The sequence below is a fragment of the Microtus ochrogaster genome, chromosome 6 (assembly GCF_000317375.1).
Source record: "Microtus ochrogaster isolate Prairie Vole_2 chromosome 6, MicOch1.0, whole genome shotgun sequence".
Lineage (NCBI taxonomy): Eukaryota > Metazoa > Chordata > Mammalia > Rodentia > Cricetidae > Microtus > Microtus ochrogaster.
The window spans coordinates 27199664-27219269 of NC_022013.1; the positions used below are offsets into that span (position 1 = coordinate 27199664).

At 44.6% G+C, this 19606-nt stretch overlaps 1 protein-coding gene across 1 annotated transcript in view; it reads left to right on the plus strand.

The window, feature by feature from the left end:
* Nucleotides 1-9926, plus strand: part of Kif14 (kinesin family member 14) — a 71744-nt gene extending 61818 nt beyond the window's left edge. Inside the window, exons 25-30 of the mRNA XM_005348435.2 lie at nucleotides 1241-1382; nucleotides 3735-3754; nucleotides 4566-4685; nucleotides 7735-7809; nucleotides 8612-8744; nucleotides 9106-9926. Of these exons, the coding sequence (XP_005348492.1) occupies nucleotides 1241-1382; nucleotides 3735-3754; nucleotides 4566-4685; nucleotides 7735-7809; nucleotides 8612-8744; nucleotides 9106-9449 (834 nt within the window). The 3' untranslated portion in view covers nucleotides 9450-9926. The remainder of the gene's footprint in view (nucleotides 1-1240; nucleotides 1383-3734; nucleotides 3755-4565; nucleotides 4686-7734; nucleotides 7810-8611; nucleotides 8745-9105) is intronic.
* The last annotated feature ends 9680 nt before the right edge of the window (nucleotides 9927-19606 follow it).

Genomic DNA, 19606 nt, shown 5'->3' on the forward strand with positions numbered 1-19606 from the left:
GAGAGAGAGAGAGAGAGAGAGAGAGAGAGAGAGAGAGAGAGAGAGAGAGAATAAATATCTGGTAGAGTTTCTGCTGTGAAATCTCTCTTCATTTTCTGGGAAGAAGGCTTTGAACTTGACTTGAGAGTTTCAACATATAGACTTATGGGACATATTCTATACAAGGAATGAAGGCTTGAGACCCAGTGACTGGGAAGGTAAGTTTGGCTCCGGAAGACTCGGGTGAAGCCAGTGCTAGCCAGAACACTTTTGTGCTGAAGCACTGGTTTGGCAGTCCTTACTTGTAATGGTGTAATGAGCATCTTACATGGCAGTGCCACAATGGGGAGGACCAGAAAGAACCATTCGAGAGGAGGCTCCTGTGCCTTCAAGACTTGTGTACTGAGTGCATATGGGAAGGCTGTTGTTTAAGAGCTGGGATGTTTTTTTCTTCCTCTCCTTTGCCCTCTCCCCTGAGAAAAGAGTCTGTCTGTTGGGGTGCTAACAGGACAGTTAAAGTTGAGAGGCCAAAGACACACACCATTTTGTTCTTCATTTTGCTGTTTCCTTATCAGTCCTGACTTAGGTTTAACTTCACACTTATTTATGTCTCCCTTCACTGTGTTGTCTTTGAGGGAGGAAGAAGCTGGATCTTGCTCCTGTCACAGCTGCATAGCTTCAGGGCTGCCTGCTTTCAGTCTCTCACCAGCATTTCAGTGATCTTTATATTATGAGTTTTATTTTGATGTGTATGGGTATTTTGCCTACATGTATACCTGTGTTCCACATATGGGCCCAATGCCCTCAGAAGTTCCAGGTGATTGTGAGTCACCTAATGTGGGTGCTAGGAATCAAACCTTGGTCCTCTGGAAGAGCAGCCAGTGCCCTTGATCTACTGAGCAATCTCTCCAACTGTTTTGTTATCTTTAGTGCTGGGACTGGGGACTTAAGTCCAGCCCCTCATGCTTGCTAATTCACCCACTGTCCCTTTTTTCTCCATTTTATCACCTCTTAAAAATTTCATATGTGGGGTCTAGAGGGATGGCTCAGCGGTTTAAGAGCACTGGCTGCTCTTCCAGAGGTCTTGAGTTCTATTCCCAGCAACCACATGGTGGCTCACAACCATCTATAGTGGGATCTGATGCCCTCTTCTGACATAAAGTTGTACATGCAGATAGAGCACTCAAATAAATACATACATACATAAATCTTTTTTGAAAATCTCATGTGATATACTGTCTGATCAATTTTTATTTCATAGGGGTGCTGTTCGGATATTTCATCAATGGTACAAGAGGCTCGAAACAAAGTCATCCAGGTGATACTGCAGGCTGTTCAGTGTGTGGCTCAGCTGGCCATTCTGAAAGGGAGCAGGCTCTGTCTTCTGGAAAACAGCAGCAAGAGTTCCAGTGCCCGGGTAATGTATACTGTTAGCTCTGAAAGGCTTCTGTGGGAACATTAGAGACTTCTGTTAGCAGGATCACTGCACAAAATAAGTTCATATCTTTTTTCAAAATGACTTGTACTTTTAATAGTTTGGCAATGTCTTTAAATTCTTCAGTCAAGTTTGGATGAAATAAGATTGGGATATACTCCGTTGGTGGTTTGCATGCATGCACGGGTTTGAACCCTGGCACTGTAAAAGGTGTGGTAGTACAGTCTGTAGTCCAGCCTTAGGAGGCAGATAGGAGGATCAGAAGGGCAAGATCACCTGAGACCAGCCTGGGCTACATGAGTACCTTTCTAAAACAAACAAACAAATGGTTAAACTATGATTGGATGATTATATCTCTTTCCAGTCCTTTTGGAGCTGGGCATGATGGAGCACACCTTTAGTCCCGGCACTCAGGAGGCAGAGACAGGTGGATCTTTGTGAGTTCAAGGCTGTCCTGAACTACACCGTACATTCCAGGACACTGAGATCTTGTCGCAGAAAACAAACAGAAAATCCTTTTGGGACTAGGAATAGGGCCCTCGTCTACAACTTAGGGGTTGAGGATCATAAGAACAGGAACAACTTTGGCTACATAGTGAGACCAACCTTAAAAACTAATGAAGGAAAGATGTTCCTTTTGCTCTCTGGTTTTATGACTGCTATCAACTGTGGAACATCTCATCCAGTTTACACAAGGAAAAGAAACAGTAATTAAAGAATATTTTTATTTGCCCACTTTATGCTATGAACAATACTATATTACAATGTATTGTATCCTAGCAAATAAGGTCCTACCTAAAATGAGCATTTGTTTCATAGCACATGGAATACTAATTATTGTAGCACAAATTCTAGTTGGTCTTATGATGTGGGATTTTCCTCTGTATGATGTGACTATGTTTTATTACCATTGGTTAATAAAAAGCTGCTTTGGGTGCTGAATAGAACAAGGTTTCCAAACAGAGATAGAGGGAGAACGGTAGGCAGAGTCAAGGAGATACCATGTAGCCACTGAATGAAAAAGATGCCTGCCAGAACCACGAGCCTCATGCTAAAATATAAAATAATAAAAATGGGTTAAGATGTAAGAGTTCACTAATAAAAAAGCCCAAGCTAATAGACCAAACAGTGTTTTAATTAATGTAGTTTCTGTATGATTATTTTGTGTCTGGACAGCTAGAAATGAACTAGCAACTTCCAACTACAGTCTTAATAATAAAACCCAGAGTCAGATATGAGTGGGTGAAAGCTGAAGGATCAGAGAGGCAGAGTAGCCAGTCACTAGAGAGACCTTTTATACCTCTGCCAGTGCTCAGACCAAAGGGACGGACAATTCTGTTCTCAGACTGCACTGAACTCCCGCCTCCTCCCACCTTAGGCCTCTCTCAACCCAGCCATATCGCTCCTGTCTCTTCCTCTCTAGCGCTGGGATTTAAGGCATGGAATCCCAAATGCTGGGATCACCTTTGTATGAGCTCTGTTTTTCTTTTAGACAGATTCAATCTTTTGTTGCCCAGGGTGGTGTAGTAAGAGCAGCGGGGCTGCGTCCCCAGCACCCCGGCCGCCTGCTAGCTTATGCCCGAAATAACAACACACAAACTGTATTCATTTAAACACTGCTTGGCCCATTTCTATCTAGCCTCTTCTAGGCTAATTCTCACATATTAATTTAGCCCATTTCTAATCATCTGTATGTAGCACCCCAAGGTGCGCTTATCGGGAAGATTCTAGCCTACATCCATCCTGGGTCGGAGCTTCATCGCATGTGCCTGGGAGAGAGCTGCATGGCGTCTCTGTCTGAGGCGTCTTACCTTACTTCCTCTTCCTCCCAGCATTCTGTTCTGTTTACTCCACCCACCTATGTTCTAAGCTATGAGGCCAAGCAGTTTGTTTATTACTTAACCAATGAAATCAACAGATTGATATGACACTCCCACATCAGGGTGGCCTTGAACTCACAAAGAATCTGCCTGTCTCTTGAGTCCTGAGATTAAAGGTGTGTGCCACCACTCCCTGGCCTCTAGTGGCTTAGCTCTGCCTCTGGTCTTCAGGCAAGCTTTATTTGTTAAAACACAAACAAACTACCACTACAAATTATAATTTTGTTAATTTTATTTCCCAATAGATTGTTCTCATACTAACTTTAGCTGAATTTAATAAACTGGGAATGAATTACATTTCATTACCTTATAATTTTGGAGAGTATGTAAAACTGTTGGACTCTAGCGTCCAAACACCGAGAAGGAGTTGCCTCCAGAGACCATCTCATACACACAGCCGATGCAAAAGCATGAGGATTTTATTAATTCTGTCATGACAGGGTCCCCCAGCATTCGGGAAGCCAAGGGACCCCGAATAGCGGGTACAGTCTACTTTTAAAGGGGCCATAGAAGCAAGGGGTGTTGTTCTTTGACTATTCTGATTGGCTTATTCGAAAGGGCTATTACCAGTAATTGACTGGACAGCTGTTGCCAGATCAGATGAGGTAAGAGGTCATTTTGACCCCGTTTCCCAGGGGACCGAACCAAAACTTACGTATATGGGTAATTGTTCAGGAACTGAGTACGTGTGAGTGTAGCTGTTAGGTCCTTGGTTCCCAGGGAAGGAGGGGAAGCACTATGGCACAGAGGCTGAGAGGATTCAGAATTGTCAAAAATGGCTTCAGGACTGTCTTAAAGTTTTACAAAACCAGGCACATGAGATGGCGCAGTGGTGATGGTGTTTGCATCAAGCCTAGTTTCCTCAGTTCCAGCCCTTAGAGCCATGTGGTGGAGAGAACCAGCTCCTACGAGTTGTCCTATGACCCCCATGTGCTCTCTCTCTCTCTCTGTCTCTGTCTCTCTTTTTCTTTCTCTGTCTCTGTCTCTCCCTCACACACACATACACACACAAATGTAATAAAATTTTAACATATAAAACCCGAGCTTTGCCGGGTGATGGTGGCTCACGCCTTTAATCCCAGCACTCGGGAGGCAGAGGCAGGCGGATCTCTGTGAGTTTGAGGCCAGCGTGGTCTACAAAGGGAGTTCCAGGACAGGCTCCAAAGCTACAGAGAAACCCTGTCTCGAAAAACCAAACAAACAAACAAACAAACAAAATAAAACAACAAACCTGAGCTTTTCAGCTAAATGCCTAAAACTTTTCCTAACAGGAATTCACAAGTGCTCTCCAGGAAGGCGTAGCCTTGGGGATGAAGAGTCTCTTAGATTCTGGGCTGGAAAAAGCACAGGAACTCGAGCGAGACCTCTCCAGGCAGCTTGCACATGAGGAGGTAAGCTGTGTGGCATGCTTGATCTTAAAAATGGTTTGATTTCTGGATGTATATTGTCCAAAATACTTAAAATGTGCAAATAATAGTATAATGTGAATTCTATTTTTGCGTATTATGTATTTATGAATTTTAGTTGTGCTGAATATTTTGTAATGGCGAGGCAGAGACCGTGTCCCTATGAAGCTCCTGAGCCATGTGGAGGGTGGCAGTGACAGCTACTGTTGACTCTGTGCATGTCCTTCTCCACCTTCTTGTGGGTCTTTACTCTTCCACCTAAACAAAGAAGCCAGTCATCTGGAGCTAAGGATTTTTCCTGGACCATTCGCATCAGTGACTTCATACCAAGATATAGACCTAGTAGAGCTGTTGGTGACACCCTCGAGTGCTTCTGCCTCCTCCCAGAGCAGTGTCAGGAGTGGAGGCTGGAGAGATGCTCCAAGTGTTCTCACAGAGGACCAAGGTTCAGTTCCCAGCACCCACATGGTGCCTCACAATAGCTGGCAACTCCAGTTTCAGGGATGCCCTATTGCCCAAGGGTATCTGCCACATATGTGGTACATAGGTATACGTAAGGCAAAATATTCATAGACATAAAATAAAATGTTTTAAAATTAAAAAATTAATACTAGTAATAATGGCTGGCAAATGCTAAATTGCTCGTCTTGCTTGTACGTGTTGCATTCTCTGAATATGTCTGCCTTTCTCGCAGACATATTTTTGTTCATTTATTTTAAAAGATGGGCAAAGTCAAAGAAGTTTTTATTGTCACTAAATCAAGATCTGTGGGTCCCGTGCAATTTCAGTAGACATGATGCAGGTTCTGCTGTGGTACTTTGAGGAGGGATGTGTTGGACTTTAGGTCGTAGTCAGCCACTGCTGGCAGCTGAGATTGGCTTTGCCTCAGGAGCAGCCCAGCCCCCTTCATCACTAATGCGCTCTACGCTGGAGTTCTGTCAGTAACCCTCTGCTGGCAGGAGTGCAGAGAGTGGAGTAGTGACGAGTGGAGAGAAATGAGACACGAGGCGTGTTAAACTGTTAAACAGGTGTGGGTATTCGCTTTGACAGTGCTGGGAGAAATGAGGCTTCTTTATGCAGAACTCTGTTCTCCTTCCTCTTGTTCTACAGTCTGACATGTAGTTTGTTACATGGATTTTAATTCATATATTCTTTTTTTTCTCTCTCACTCTATGTCTGCGTGTGTGTGCAGGCACATATATGGATATGTGTGCAGGTACACGTTTGTGGATGTGTGTGTAGGTCAGAGGGCAACCTCAGATGTTGTTTCTCAGGAACTGTCCACCTTGCTTTTGGAGGCAGAGTCTCTCACTGGCATCTAGAGCTGACCAGTTAAGCTAGACTGGCGGTCAGTAAGCCCTAGAGATCCTCTGCCTTCATCATGCCTGGTATCACCAGCCCATGCCACCCATGCCAAATCATTATGTGGTTGCTGGGGATTGAACTCAGGTCCTCATGATTTCATGGCAAGCACAATGGAGCCATCTCCCCCGTTCCTGATTGTATTCTTCCAACTTAAAAGTCATAAGAGCCTGTGGCAGGGGCTGGAGCGGTGGCTCAGCAAGTGGCTCTTCCAAAGGACTGGGGTGTGAATCTCTGCACCCCACGTCAGGCAGCTCACACCTGCCTGTAACTCCAGCTCCAGGAAGTCTCACACCCTCTTCTGGCCTGTGGGCACTGAAATCATGTGTGTTCATACACACACACAAATACAATAATTTGGCCGGCAGATATACACACAGACAGAATATTGCATACATAATACATAAATTAATTTAAAAAAACAAATACAATAATTATCAGGATTGCATTATATTTTTTAAAAATGACCCATAGCAGAAAAATAGAATCCCCAAGAAGTAGAAAAATCATAAGTAGAGAAATAGACAGTAGGCTCATAGAGGGCATTGGAATTATGATTTCAAAACTGTGTTCATGAAGTCAAGAATTTAGGTGTGCCTTTTGGGAGAGTCTTACCGTGTGGCTCCGGTTGGCCTGGAACTAGCTTTGTTGTCCAGGCTGGTTTGAACCTTATAGTAATCCTCCTGAGTGCTGGGATTATAGGCCACCATGGCCTACTTCTCTTCTTACTGTAAAGGCAAGTTTGCGCTGACCTAGACAAGAGCTTAGTGAAAGCCAATTAAACACAGCACAGAATCCCCTTGAGCAGTGGAGTACAACTTTTTGATTTAGTCAAAGACTCGCACTGCTTCTGAGAGCTAGGAGTTACCATCTGGGATCTGACTCTCAGTCTGTAAGATAGGAAATACCATCTGCAGCATAAGACTGAAGCTGAGAATCAGATAAAAAACTGCAATGTTCTCAGAGCAACTCATGTTTGCTTGATAGCTCAACCCTCACTTTCTTCTGAGGGAAATTTTAGGAATTTCATCCTTATAAATATTTAAATAAGGGCTGGAGAGATGGCTCAGAGATTAAGAGCATTGTCTGCTCTTCCAAAGGTCCTGAGTTCAATTCCCAGCAACCACATGGTGGCTCACAACCATCTGTAATGGGGTCTGGCCTGCAGGCATACACACAAACAGAATATTGTATACATAATAAATAAATATTTAAAAAATATTTAAATAAAATGCAAGTGTCATTTTGATAGCAGACATCAGAGTATATATTCCTTTTTATGTTTATATTATTGCATGTGTGCACATGGGGACCTGTGTATCATATCACATATGTGGAAGTCAGAAGACAACTGTGGGAAGTCCGTTCGCTCTTCCCACCTTTAGTACCCAGGTCGACTGTAGATCCACAGGCTTGCATAGCAAGTGACTGCGCCTGCTAAGCCCAAATGTGGGCTTTGTTGATATGGAAATCAGTGTGTCATTTATTTCTAAGGAAATTCCATTAGTATGACATATGTACTCTCAACCCGGTCTCTGCTTACCTCAGAGATAGAACTTCCATCTCTTGTGCATTCTAGACTAGAACTTTTCCATCTGGTCTCACACAGGTCTAAAAATGATAGTTTGGAGATGATTGTTTGTATAACAAAGTATTTTAACATTTTCTATAGGTCGCCGAGCGGATGAAGGCTAATGCCGTAGAACTGGTCAAGTCTCTTGGGAACACCTTTGCTGAATGGAAACTAGTAAGAGGGGCTTCGGTCGTTTATGTTTCTCATCGCGGTAGGCTCGGCTGTAGATCTTGATTTCCTCTGCATCTTTAGCTAGAGACGGCTATGCTGTGCGTGCTAACTAAGCATACTTGTTTTCTAGTTTTCCTTCCGTCAGCCTTAATGCACTGGTGTTGGTAGTAGGTACATGACGGCACAGGAGCTTCCTAACGCATCAGCTGTTTGGTAGTTACTGCACAGGGCTGCCAGCATTTGCTAGAGTGTGGTCGTCATAGGCTAAGAACCATATTAATAGTTAAAGTGCTCCCATGGTGTCCGATGGGGTTGAATTCAAGCAGGCTCATGTCACGATCTCACTCTATAGACAAAGGCAGATGGCGTGTAGAATCGCTGTACTGAAAAGAGAGTAATGCCCATGGCCAAACTGTTTAAGTAAAGCGAATATTTCAAGTAAATACTGTGGAATTGGATTCTTTTTCATCAGCCTTTTCTGGTGCTGGATCCCATGGCACTGTTGCTTCATTCTGTCCCTACGCGCCAGGATGCTAGGGCTGAAATTTAAATTGAATTAAAATTAAATTCTTATTGCTTTTAAAAGTAGTCGTTGTTCATTTTGTATTTTGATCTTGCTTGTAGAAAAGTTTATGCCCTAGGGAGGAAATTAAACATTTTCAGTGTAATTTGTTATTGATGTAGTTTCATTGGACATAGCATAATCTAATGATAAATTTCTGGGCAATTAAAATCATTTTACTAAATTTATTGCCGTAAATTTAAAATTGTATCTATATTTTAAATATTGGTTTTGTTTATGCAGAAAAACTTCAGAACTCAAGTACAAGAAGGCTCTAGGCAACAAGGTTCCAGGATGGTAACTCTCGCATCAGAGTTCTTGAAGTTCAAATGTTGCTTGGAGAAAACCGTTGAGATCATTACATCTGCACTGAGAGGTATGTACCCCAAGTGGAATCTGGACTGGGACTGCGCGGTCCAGGGACCCCAACATGTCTCCCCCTCTCTCGCAGCCTGAGCTATGACTAAAGCTCACTGCACACTGCCCCAGTGAGATTAGTTACCAGTGCAGGAGCTGGGCTGTTGAGCTCCACACAACACAAGTCCACATTTCCGCCTGCACAGTCAGGGAAGCCTATACTTAGACAAGGAAGCCTGTCCAAGGGCACTTCAGCGGGACAACCCTCAGTGGCTTGGGCTGTCATGTAGGATCCTTTTGCTAAGAGATCCCTAGAGTCATGTGATAGCCTGCTGGCACCTGGAATGGGTAACCCACTTTTCCCTTTCTCTCTTGCACAGGGTGCCCCAGTGACCTGCACTGTCTCAGAAACTGTACTGAAACGCTCTGCACCCTGGCTCCCAAGCTCCACAGTGACGTCATTGGGCCCTCTGCCTCTGCTGGCAGCTGTGGGAAACTAGAATCTCTAGCTAAATCACTTCTCTTCTGTTTTGAACGTGGAGAAAGACCTGGTTTGTTGAAACCCGAGGAATCTCGTAATCAGCAAAGCAAGGGAGAGCAGTGTGAGTCAGGCGGGGCTGACTGCAGCGCAGGCGTGCCAGCATGTGCTGGTGAACCCCACAGAGACACGTCCCCAGCAGTGTCCTCACAGGCCTGCATCCCCAATAGGATTCAGTGGGTGTGAAACCACTGCACAGGCACCTGGTGACTGTCCATGACCAAAAAGGACTTGGTGATGCTTTTCCTCACACGGGAGAACATGTGTGTAAATGTTTAGAGTTCGTGTCTATGCGGAGTCTCATATCGGGTGATATTATCTGTGATCATAACAACAGATGGAGTCCTGGTTTCAAATGCCTCAGTGTGGCTCAGAATTTCCTAAGCAGACGATTTTCAGACAAGGCGTTTACCATGTTGAAACACTGACAGCCAAATGAAATTAGGGTCTCAGAGCCACGTGAGTGACTGTGTCTCCAGTTCCTCATTGCCTTGAATTCTGAATGTTTACCTTGAACGCTGCTGTACTGTCTCTCTCTACCTGGTGCATCAGCCTGTTCGTAGATGGGTACTTTCTCATGCGTGGACATCTGAGCAGGTGGTAACTTTGGGTCTGTGCGTTCTCTCCCCCAAATACAGCAGAAAGGATTAGGGTGGTGGTAAAATTCTCAGCGCAAGTTTAGCTAAGGCAGCTTGCTCCAACTCTGCTGACTGCTTACCTGTTTGCCATCAGTAGTAAATGTGTAATTTGTTTCTTTTCAAACTGTAATACCTAAAGGTCACCCGGATCATAATTTACTGTGTTAGCTGTGTTCTGTAATGGGAACTATATTCATAAAATTTTGAGGTAGCGTCACTTGGGGAATCAGAGGCTGGCCCTTTTTTATAACACTTGTTTTGCTAAAGGGTAGCTAGTTTACGTGCTGTTTGATGAAAACGGAAGATCCTTATTATATTTCATAACTTTAAAAGACCCTTCATCTACAATCAAGTAATAAAGATAATATCCTACTTTAGGGTTTAACTTAAGGAATAGTTTACCATTTTTGGCCTCAAGGATGTGTGTAACTTGAGAAGGCACTGTCTTTATAACACTTTCAGTGCACATGATTCTAACAGCATCCACTTAAATACAGTATCACAAATATTCAGCGTAAATATAAATAAGCTTACAAGCATACCCGAAACATTTCTGACGACAGACATAGTATCTTTGCCTGGGTGGCTTAAGCAGGTTCTAGAGGGAAATTCTCCAGAGTCGTAGCCTGACCCTTTCTCTTGTTTCTTGAGGTCACTGGGTGAAGCTGGCTTGAGTTCACCCATCGTTTTCTCTAGGGGAGAGACTGTAGAGCAGCCTGGGGTGGTTGGCCGAGCAGTGACACCCATGCTTCTGGGGCTTTGAAGCGGTGCGGTGCAGTCCCGGGCCACCCTGAGTGGACTTCTCCTGTCTCAAGTGTGGCAACGCCGAGGCTTTGTTTCCATTTTCCTTTTGTTATTTTGGTGGCTTGTGAGGTTCACTGCAGATCAGTCTGTGTTCTGGCAAACAGCATTTCTGCTCCTGTTTGATACACTGAAGTACACAGAAGCATCTGTCCTGAAGGTTGTGCTTCTTGAACTCACTGAATTAGATGGAGATTTCACCTTGCTGCGCAGCAGTTAGTCTTTAGTTTCTCTGTCCCTTCTCCCTCAGTTTTTTTCTGTCTTTGAAACATGGTCCTGCTGGGTAGCCCAGTGCGGCCTTCACCTCCTGGGTGCTGGGGTCACGGTGCACCCCAAACCCAGATAGCGTCTATTTTCTAAACTCATGTCTGTCCTCAGAAATGTTTCGGGTATGCTTGTAAGCTTATTTATATTTATGCTGAATAATTTGTGATACTGTATTTAAGTGGATGCTGTTAGAATCATGTGCGCTGAAAGTGTTATAAAGACAGTGCCTTTAATAAATCTTGGGAGTTTCAGAATCGCCTCCTCGTCCAAGATTTCTTTTATTGAATTATTTTACTTTACTCCTGATTCAAAAATGTCACAATAGCTCTGCCTGGCTAATACCTATTCTATTTTACAAATCAAATAAGTAGGAAACAGTCAACAAATGCTAAAATTCTCATGGTTACTGTGCCCGTTTCTCACTTCACTTCTGAAGCCCAAGACTGGACCCAGGTGCTCTGTCACTGAGCTACAACCTCTAGCCTGTTCCTGTCTTCTCCTTCAACACTGTTCCGCCCTCTCGAGTTGGTTGAGGATGGAACAGCTTTACTTCCCTGTTGAACAAGTGCTTTGAAGTTGTGCAAGCTTTTTGCACATTTGGAAGCTGCCTTGCCGGCTGCTAAGGAATTACACGACCTTTAGGAGCTAGCTGCCTAGTCCCCGGCTCCTCATCTGCAGAAGGAAGGCCCACTGCGTCATGGACTGTGTCTATGGTCACTATGTGGGAGGATGGAAGGATGCTCTTGGCCAGTAGTGGATGAGAAGCAAATGTTAGCTGCTTTTCCTTATCTGCTGCAAAACCTTGTTACATAGACAAGGTCATGGTGGGCGTGGTAGTGCATGCCTTTAGCCCAGCACTTCAGAGGCAGAGGCAGGCAGATCTCTGAGATCAAGGCCAGCCTGATCTAGAGAGTGAATTCCAAGACAGACAGAGAGACCCATCTCAAACAAACAAGCAAAACTACACCTGGTACAGGCAGATGCTAGTGTACGAGGATCACGGTCCTTGAAGCATGGTGTTTTTAAAAGTAGATCTTCCAACACTGGGTTCCACAAAAACTGATAGAAAGACATGAATTCCATAGTGTTCACAATATCTTCACATACCTTTTGGTGTGTATACTAGGGTTGCCCAGTCTGCTCGGTGTTGTAATGTGATGGTTAGTTTAATTATCAAAAGGACACATCCAGAGTCACCTGGGAAGGGAGTCTCGCTAAGGCACTGTCTGGGTGGGGTTGTTCTGACTACGTTAGTTGAGGTGGCACTAGTCCCTGACCAAGGATTCTGAACCGTGTACGATAGAGAAAATGAACTGAGCACTAAGTTGTGTGTTAACTCATTGTCCCCTGCTCTTGACTGGGAATGAGCAGCTGCTTCCCATCCCTGCTGCCTGGGTGATCCACACTGATGGACCATAGCCTAACGGTCGCCCAATAAGCCGTCTCCTTTAAGTTGCTTTGGTCAGGGAATCTCATCACAGAAAAGAAACTAGGGACAGTTATCATTTTCCAAAATGACATCCTTGTGCGATTCCCTTTAGTACTGTTATTATAACAAGTATCACATGTCCACAAAGTAAAAGCGTCCATGTGCCTGCTTTGATTCAAGCTCCTGGACATAAGGGAGTCATGAACGATCATGCCTCAGGCAGGAGTGTCTGAGTGCAGCTGCCTTCTTGCCTGTAAACATGGGGCGTGGTGGGTCCTGATGGGACCCAGGTTGCGTCTCTTTGTCTTTTCAAGTGAAGCTGAACTTTGAACTAGTTCTTGCCCAGCTGGTGCCCTGTGGGCCATATATCACCAGCATGCTTTCCTGAGAGGACCATTTCCACGATCCGTCATCCAGGTGAGTGGGGGCCTTCCTAACGTATTGCTCTTATACATCAGTGTGGTGGGCAGCAGCTCCGGTAATCTATTAGTGGAATATCCCACTGGGTGAGGCATATTGATAGCACAAAGCTGGTCGATCTGTGAATTGTGGGTATCTAGGCGTCTGGGTCGAGAGAGCGATGCAGATCTCAGACTGGATTGATGTGGCTGTGAATGGTATTTTATGATGGAAAGTTTACCTCTGATTTAGAAAGTAATTTAACGTTGGTGACAGCTTGGGCTCAGGCTAGAAAAGGTCAGTGGGGCCGACATCTGGGAGCTCTTGGAAGATGTATTCCAGGAATAAAGTACCATTGTTGATACTTCTATTTCATTTTGTAATATGTCATTTGGGGGCACCAGAAAATTGTCCTGAGAGTAAAGTTTTGCACATCAAGCAAAACAGGCTCATTCTGCTCCCTGCCAGGTCAATAAATATGCAGGAGTGTGGCCTCCGGAGGCCCGTGGCCATCAACTTCTGCTGCATCCTCAGGCGCTCATTCTTGACCCTAATGTTACTGAAACAAAACAATGGTCAGTGCATGGCTCACGGAAGGCTGGGGAGCAACGAGAAGCGGTGCCTGGGCAGAAGAACGGGTGCTTCCTATTCAGGGGGTGCAGAAGACACAAAGATAGACCCCATGAATGTCCAGTGGGGACCCAAAGGGGGTCACATGGTGACTTTTTAAATATGTATGGTTGATTCACTTGCATGTGTGTCTGTGTACTACATGCTTGCCTGGTGTCTGTGGAGACCAGAAGAGGGCATCGGACCCTAGAGCTGGACTCTCATGTGGGTGCTAAGAATCAAACCCGGGTCCTCTGGAAGAGCAGCCAGTGTTTTTAACCGCTGAGCCATCTCTCCAGCCTTCTGATCTTTTTTTCCCCTCCAAGAAAGAAGAATGAAGCATGGTGAGATTACTTGGCAGCGTCTGACCAGCAGAGGAAGGATGTCCTGGTGACCCTCAAGTGGCCCACAGCGTCATTACGTATTAAGTCCCCTACTGCAGTTCCAGGTACAGGTAGCCCACCTCTCTCCGGCAGGGTTGGTATTTGCCTTGACTCTTGTACAGTATACTGCTAACACTGTCACATTTTACTATTAGTTACTGCTATTAATCTCTTAATGTGCCTACTTTATAAGTTACTTTAGCACAGGTATGTGTGCTCATGAAAATACATTTATTATATATGTAATGTCTGTATATGTGCAGGGTTTGATATTATCCATGATTTCGGGCTTCCAGGAGGGATCTTGGGAAAAAGCCTCCATGGACTACAGTATAAAACAATGACAGCAATGTCTTATTAAACATCACTTATTCATTTATATCACTAGTAAGTGACAGCCTAGGTTAACCCGGTTAATCCTTATGACAGTCATGTCAGTTAGGTACTGCCTTAGTGAGAAGAGACACCATGACCAAGGCAGTCTTACAAAAGAAAGCATTTAATTGGGGTTCACTTACAGTTAGAGAGTTAGTCTACTGTTATCATGGCAGCAAGCAGACAGGCATGGATCAGGAGCAGTGGTTGAAAGCTTTACATCCTGATCTGCAGGCCGAGAGGGAGAGACACTGGCCTTTGAAACATCAAAGCCCACCCTTAGTGGCACACATCCTCCAACAAGGCCACACCTCATCTCCCTCAAACAGCTCCACTCCTTGGAGACTAAGCCATCTAATCGTATGAGCCTATGGGGCATTCCCATTCAAAACTTGCAAGTGCTGTTACTGTCTCTGCCTTAAAATTGAGAAAAATGGGGGGGGGAGGCTGGAGAGATGGCTCAGAGGTTAAGAGCATTGCCTGCTCTTCCAAAGGTCCTGAGTTCAATTCCCAGCAACCACATGGTGGCTCACAACCATCTGTAATGGGGTCTGGTGCCCTCTTCTGGCCTGCAGGCATACACGCAGACAGAATATTGTATACATAATAAATAAATATTTTTTTTTTAAAAATTGAGAATAATGATTCATTAAGGGGTCAAGTGACCTGGTGCCTTTTTAAGACTTCCAACACCTGAATCCTGACTGACGCAGAGATTCTGAGCTGATTAGTCTAACTGGTCCCCATCACCCACATGACAGCTCACAGTTGTCTCTAGCTCCAGTTCCAGGGGATCTGACCACCTCTTCTGTCTTCCACAGGTACTGCATACATGTGGTGCACATACATGCGTTGCAGGTAAAATACTCGTGTCCATGAAGCTCAGAAAAGAAAGAAAGTATACTCAAAGCCATTCTTGGCTATTTCGTGAATATAGTAAGTTGAAGGCCAGTGTAGGCTACATGACACTTCATCTCAATAAAGAAGAGGGAGGAGCTGGAGAGATGGCTCAGTGGTTAAGAGCAGTGGCTGCTCTTCCAGAGAACCCAGGTTCAATTCCCAGCACCCACATGGCAGCTCACAAGTGTCTGTAACTCCAGTTCCTAGGGGTCTGACACCTTCACACCAATGCACATATAATAAAGTTAAATAAATTATTTTAGAAAAAAGAAGAGAGAGATCTGCTATTTTCTGGGACCTGAGATCACAGAGACCTGCCTGCCTTTGCCTCCTGAATGTTGGAATTAAAGACATGTGTCACTGACCTGGCTGATTGCCTTCAGTTTTGAGCCCAGTCAGATTCCACTGCATATGGAAAACAATTTCTTTATCTTCGGACTCATTGTGGTGTCTCTACTAGTGCACATATTAATTCATTTCTTACAAATGTGCACTCTGTGGTGGGATTGCTGGACCCTGTGATCCCCTTCCTGCCAGTCCTGCCTAGAGTCTTCCCTGAGCAGCAGAAGCAGGGGTTGTCAAAACTTAGCCAGGTTGTCTTGTTTCTTCACTTCTTTCCAATGGTTCTTTTTGTTTGCCAGTTTTATTATTTGTTTGTTTGTTTATATTTTTGAGACACGATCTCTCTGCATAGCCCAGGCTGACCTCAAACACATGACCCCCCCATGTCTCAGCCTCCCAAGAGTTGGGCTACAGGTGTTGTCTGCAAGGTTCTATAAGCAGAGTCAACGCCAGTCATTATAGGTGTGTCTGAGACCCTACATGCCCTGCCCCCCCCCTTCCTCTCCTGCTCATGTGACTTGACAGCCACAGGATTCCCCCTGCCTTAGGGTCTTGAACTTACTGGTCCCTCTGTCTTCCATGTACTTTCCAGGAGCTGTGTGCTTGGCTTCTTCATTTCCTATAGTTCTGCTCTTATATTTTACCATGTCAGCCAAGGCTTCCTTGCCCACTGTAATAGACTAAGTGTTATGTGTCCTGCTGGCCTGGTTCATAAGCGGAAACCTTAGGCCTGTGTGACGGTATTAAGGAGAAACTCTCTGCAGACAATTAGATCGTGGGATGAGGACAGGGTAGCCCTTGGAAGTGAGCCTAGGCTTCTTGTTAGAGTGCTGAGAGTGGGCTCTCTCCCTGCCAGGTGCTGTTGTAGCTGCGCTGTGAAGCTGAGCATCTCTTACCTGGCACCAAGCAGCAGCACCTCGATCCTGGATGTCAGCCTCCTGAACTCTATGAAATAGACATGGGCTGTGTGGCTCAGGTGATGGTATGTTGCTAACGCAGCCTGGACTGCCTGGCACACCACTTCAACTTTCTGTTCTCTCACTGTTTTCCCTGGTGCTGGGGATCAAACCCAGGGTCAGCACTCTACCACTGAGCTGATGCCCCAGCCCTGCTAAGAGGGACAACCCAAAGCTGTGAAGGTGAAATGGAGATTGTTCAGAAAGAGCTGTACTCTACTGAGCACTGTTGAGGTTAGTGGTCAGTTTCAAGTAATTTAATATGTTTATGTGGCATAAGAAACAATACCTGATCCTGTACAAAAGAGATTGCAATGTTAAGATACTTGTTTTGTCTTTTTGTCGTTGTTGTTGTTTTTTCAAGATAGGGTTTCTCTGTAGCGTTGGTGCCTGCCTGGAACTTTCTCTGTATCTGTAGACCAGACTGGCCTTAAACTCACAGACATCTGGCTACCTCTACCTCCCAAGTGCTGGGATTAAAGGTGTACGTCATCACCACCAGACTGTTTTTGGGTTTGTTTTTATTTATTATGTATGCAGTGTTCTGCCTGCATGTATGATTGCAGGCCAGAAGAGGGCGCCAGATCTCCTTACAGATGGTTGTGAGCCACCATATGTGGGAATTGAACTCAGGACCTTTAGAAGAGCAGCCGGTGCTCTTAACCACTGAGCCATCTCTCCAGCCCCTAGGATACTTGTTTTAATATGTGTTCTGTCCCTATCAAATAGAAAACCTTTGTATGTTGGTTACTTTTCTATTGCTGTGATGAAATGCCATGGTCAAAGATAACTTTAAAAATCAAGAGTTTATTTGGGCTTAATGGTTTCAGAGGGAGAGTTTATAATGGGGAGGCATGGCAGGCAGCCAGGGCAGGAAGCTGAGGGATCACATCTCCAACCACAAACACAAGGCAGGGACGGTGAACTGAGTGAGGCAAGGCTATACTCTCAAAGTCAGCCCCCAGGGATTTACTTCCTCCAGCAAGGCCGGGCTTCCAAAGGCTCCTTAACCTCCCCCAACAATACTACCACCAGGGACTGGGTATTCAAATGTCTGAGCTAAAGAGGGGCGTTTTCTCGTTTACACCACAAGTCTTTGAAAGGATGACCGTGTTTCCCAATGCTTGCTGTACATGCCAAAAGGATGTGTGAATGAGCTGGTTTGGGGCCATTTTCCATTCATCCTGCTGTCCAGATTTATGTGCTAAGTGGAAAAAACTAGAACAAAGGTAGCATTAAGGCTCTCTTCATAGGGCAGCTTGTGAAAAAAGGAGGCGTTCACACAGACGTACCAGCTCTGGTTCTGCTCAGCTGTAGAGGACAGGACATAGCCCTGTTTGTCCCAACCTCATGGACTACAAAAGACTTGTCTGTTGGGACAAAATACTACCTTAATTGTCTGGGTCCAGGCATACAGGGTTTGCACATTCCAGGGTAAGGGCATAAAGATTAGAAATATTAGATAGGAGGAACAGAGATATGATAGAAAATGAACAGAGACTCAGAATAGAACTGGAAGGGCAATCCAGTGAATACTGAACTCACCTGCATTTATTTTCCATGTGTTTATATTCCTTCATTCAAAAGGGTCAGGGGGAGAAGACAAAAGGCTTCTCTAACATGATACAGAGAACAAACAGAACAATTATCTGCTCCAATACCTGAAACATGAAGCAACTGTTTAGCATTCTGATGTATAGGCAGGACATGCAGCGACCACACCTTAGACCAAGCATTCTGTAGGCAGCCACACTCCCTGGGTCAAACCTCCTGTTATATCCTTGGAGGGGCAGGAGAATAGGCTTGAACTCTCTGACCTTTAGTCAAGGTGGAACAGACTCACTTCTGTGGGCCCCCACATATTCCTCCCTTTTTAATTTATTTAATAAAGCCTGTGCTTCCGCGACAGCACAGGCTTAGGTGGTCTTCTTCCACTTTCCAGGCTTACCCATCATCAGTACGTACATTCCATCATGTATGTCCTGTCACAGGCTGCCTGGAGAGGAAAAGATCTTACCCATCATTGACTATCAGCCTCCGTTAATAAAGGGTTAAGGGAAGGTGCACAGCTAGGTGCCATGTGCCTCTGGACCAACTTTCCATCAAGAGAGTTTACAGACAACTAGATAATCATATACAAACAGATAATACTTTGCGATATACATGCTCCCATGGCCACAATATCTCCTAATAAAGGAGTGGAGGATGACCAAGATTGGATGGGCTTTTTAAATTGCTCCAGGGTGTCTTTGTGACAGTTTTTAGCTGCATCAAAATCCAAATTTGTCTTATTAAACATAACAAATCTAAGGATTCATTGGCATCATGTCAAATTTTTTTGCAAACAAGCTCTAACCTTTTTCTAATCAGTAACATATTCATAGTGAAATAAAGCAACTACAAATATTAACAGGTCAATATCATAATTCTAGTATGGAAATTAACAGTAAATACACAATTTGTCAAATCACAATTGTCTTAAATCTTTTCCAATCAAGAACAGATTTCTGTGATGGGTGAGCTATGAATTTTTTTCTCTCCTGTAGTTCAATTGCATTGCTGCTTCTAACTCTCAAAGACAAGTTTGAACTGCCCTGGTGTCTGAGTAGCAGCAAAACTTTTATGCCACTCGGGGGCTTCAGTCACACATTGCCTCCATAATAGTGTTCCATTGCTTTAACAAATCTCTTTCCCCCAGAGGGGAAATTTCCAAGGCTTCAGTTCTCAGGTCCTTTATCTCAACAACAGACTGAACATCATACTGGCAAAATTGAGTTCTGTGTCCCAAGATATAGTACAGATAAACTGCCGAATATTCAGTCAACACTCTTGGGCCAGCTCCAAAGTCAAAAGGACTCACTAAGATCTGGGAGCTTGAGCAGTAGGTCCACCAAGAGGCTGGCAATCACCAGCCATCACCACAAGCTTCCTTCCTTCTCAGACTGCAGCATGATGACACAAGAGGGTCAGGAATGCTCTTCTGTGAGGGGACCAGCAGCTACAGTGTCATCAGGGCTGGCATCCTGCTGCTGCATACAGAGGATCAAATGTTCCAGATGTCATTGAGTCTCATTCTCTTCCTGTGAAAAAACACAGGCATGTTCTTGACCTTTGTAGTCGGAAGATTGTTCGTGCATTCCTGACCACTCAGACCCAAAATATTTACACAGAAACTATATTATTATTTTTTTTTTTTTTGGTTTTTCGAGACAGGGTTTCTCTGTGGTTTTGGAGCCTGTCCTGG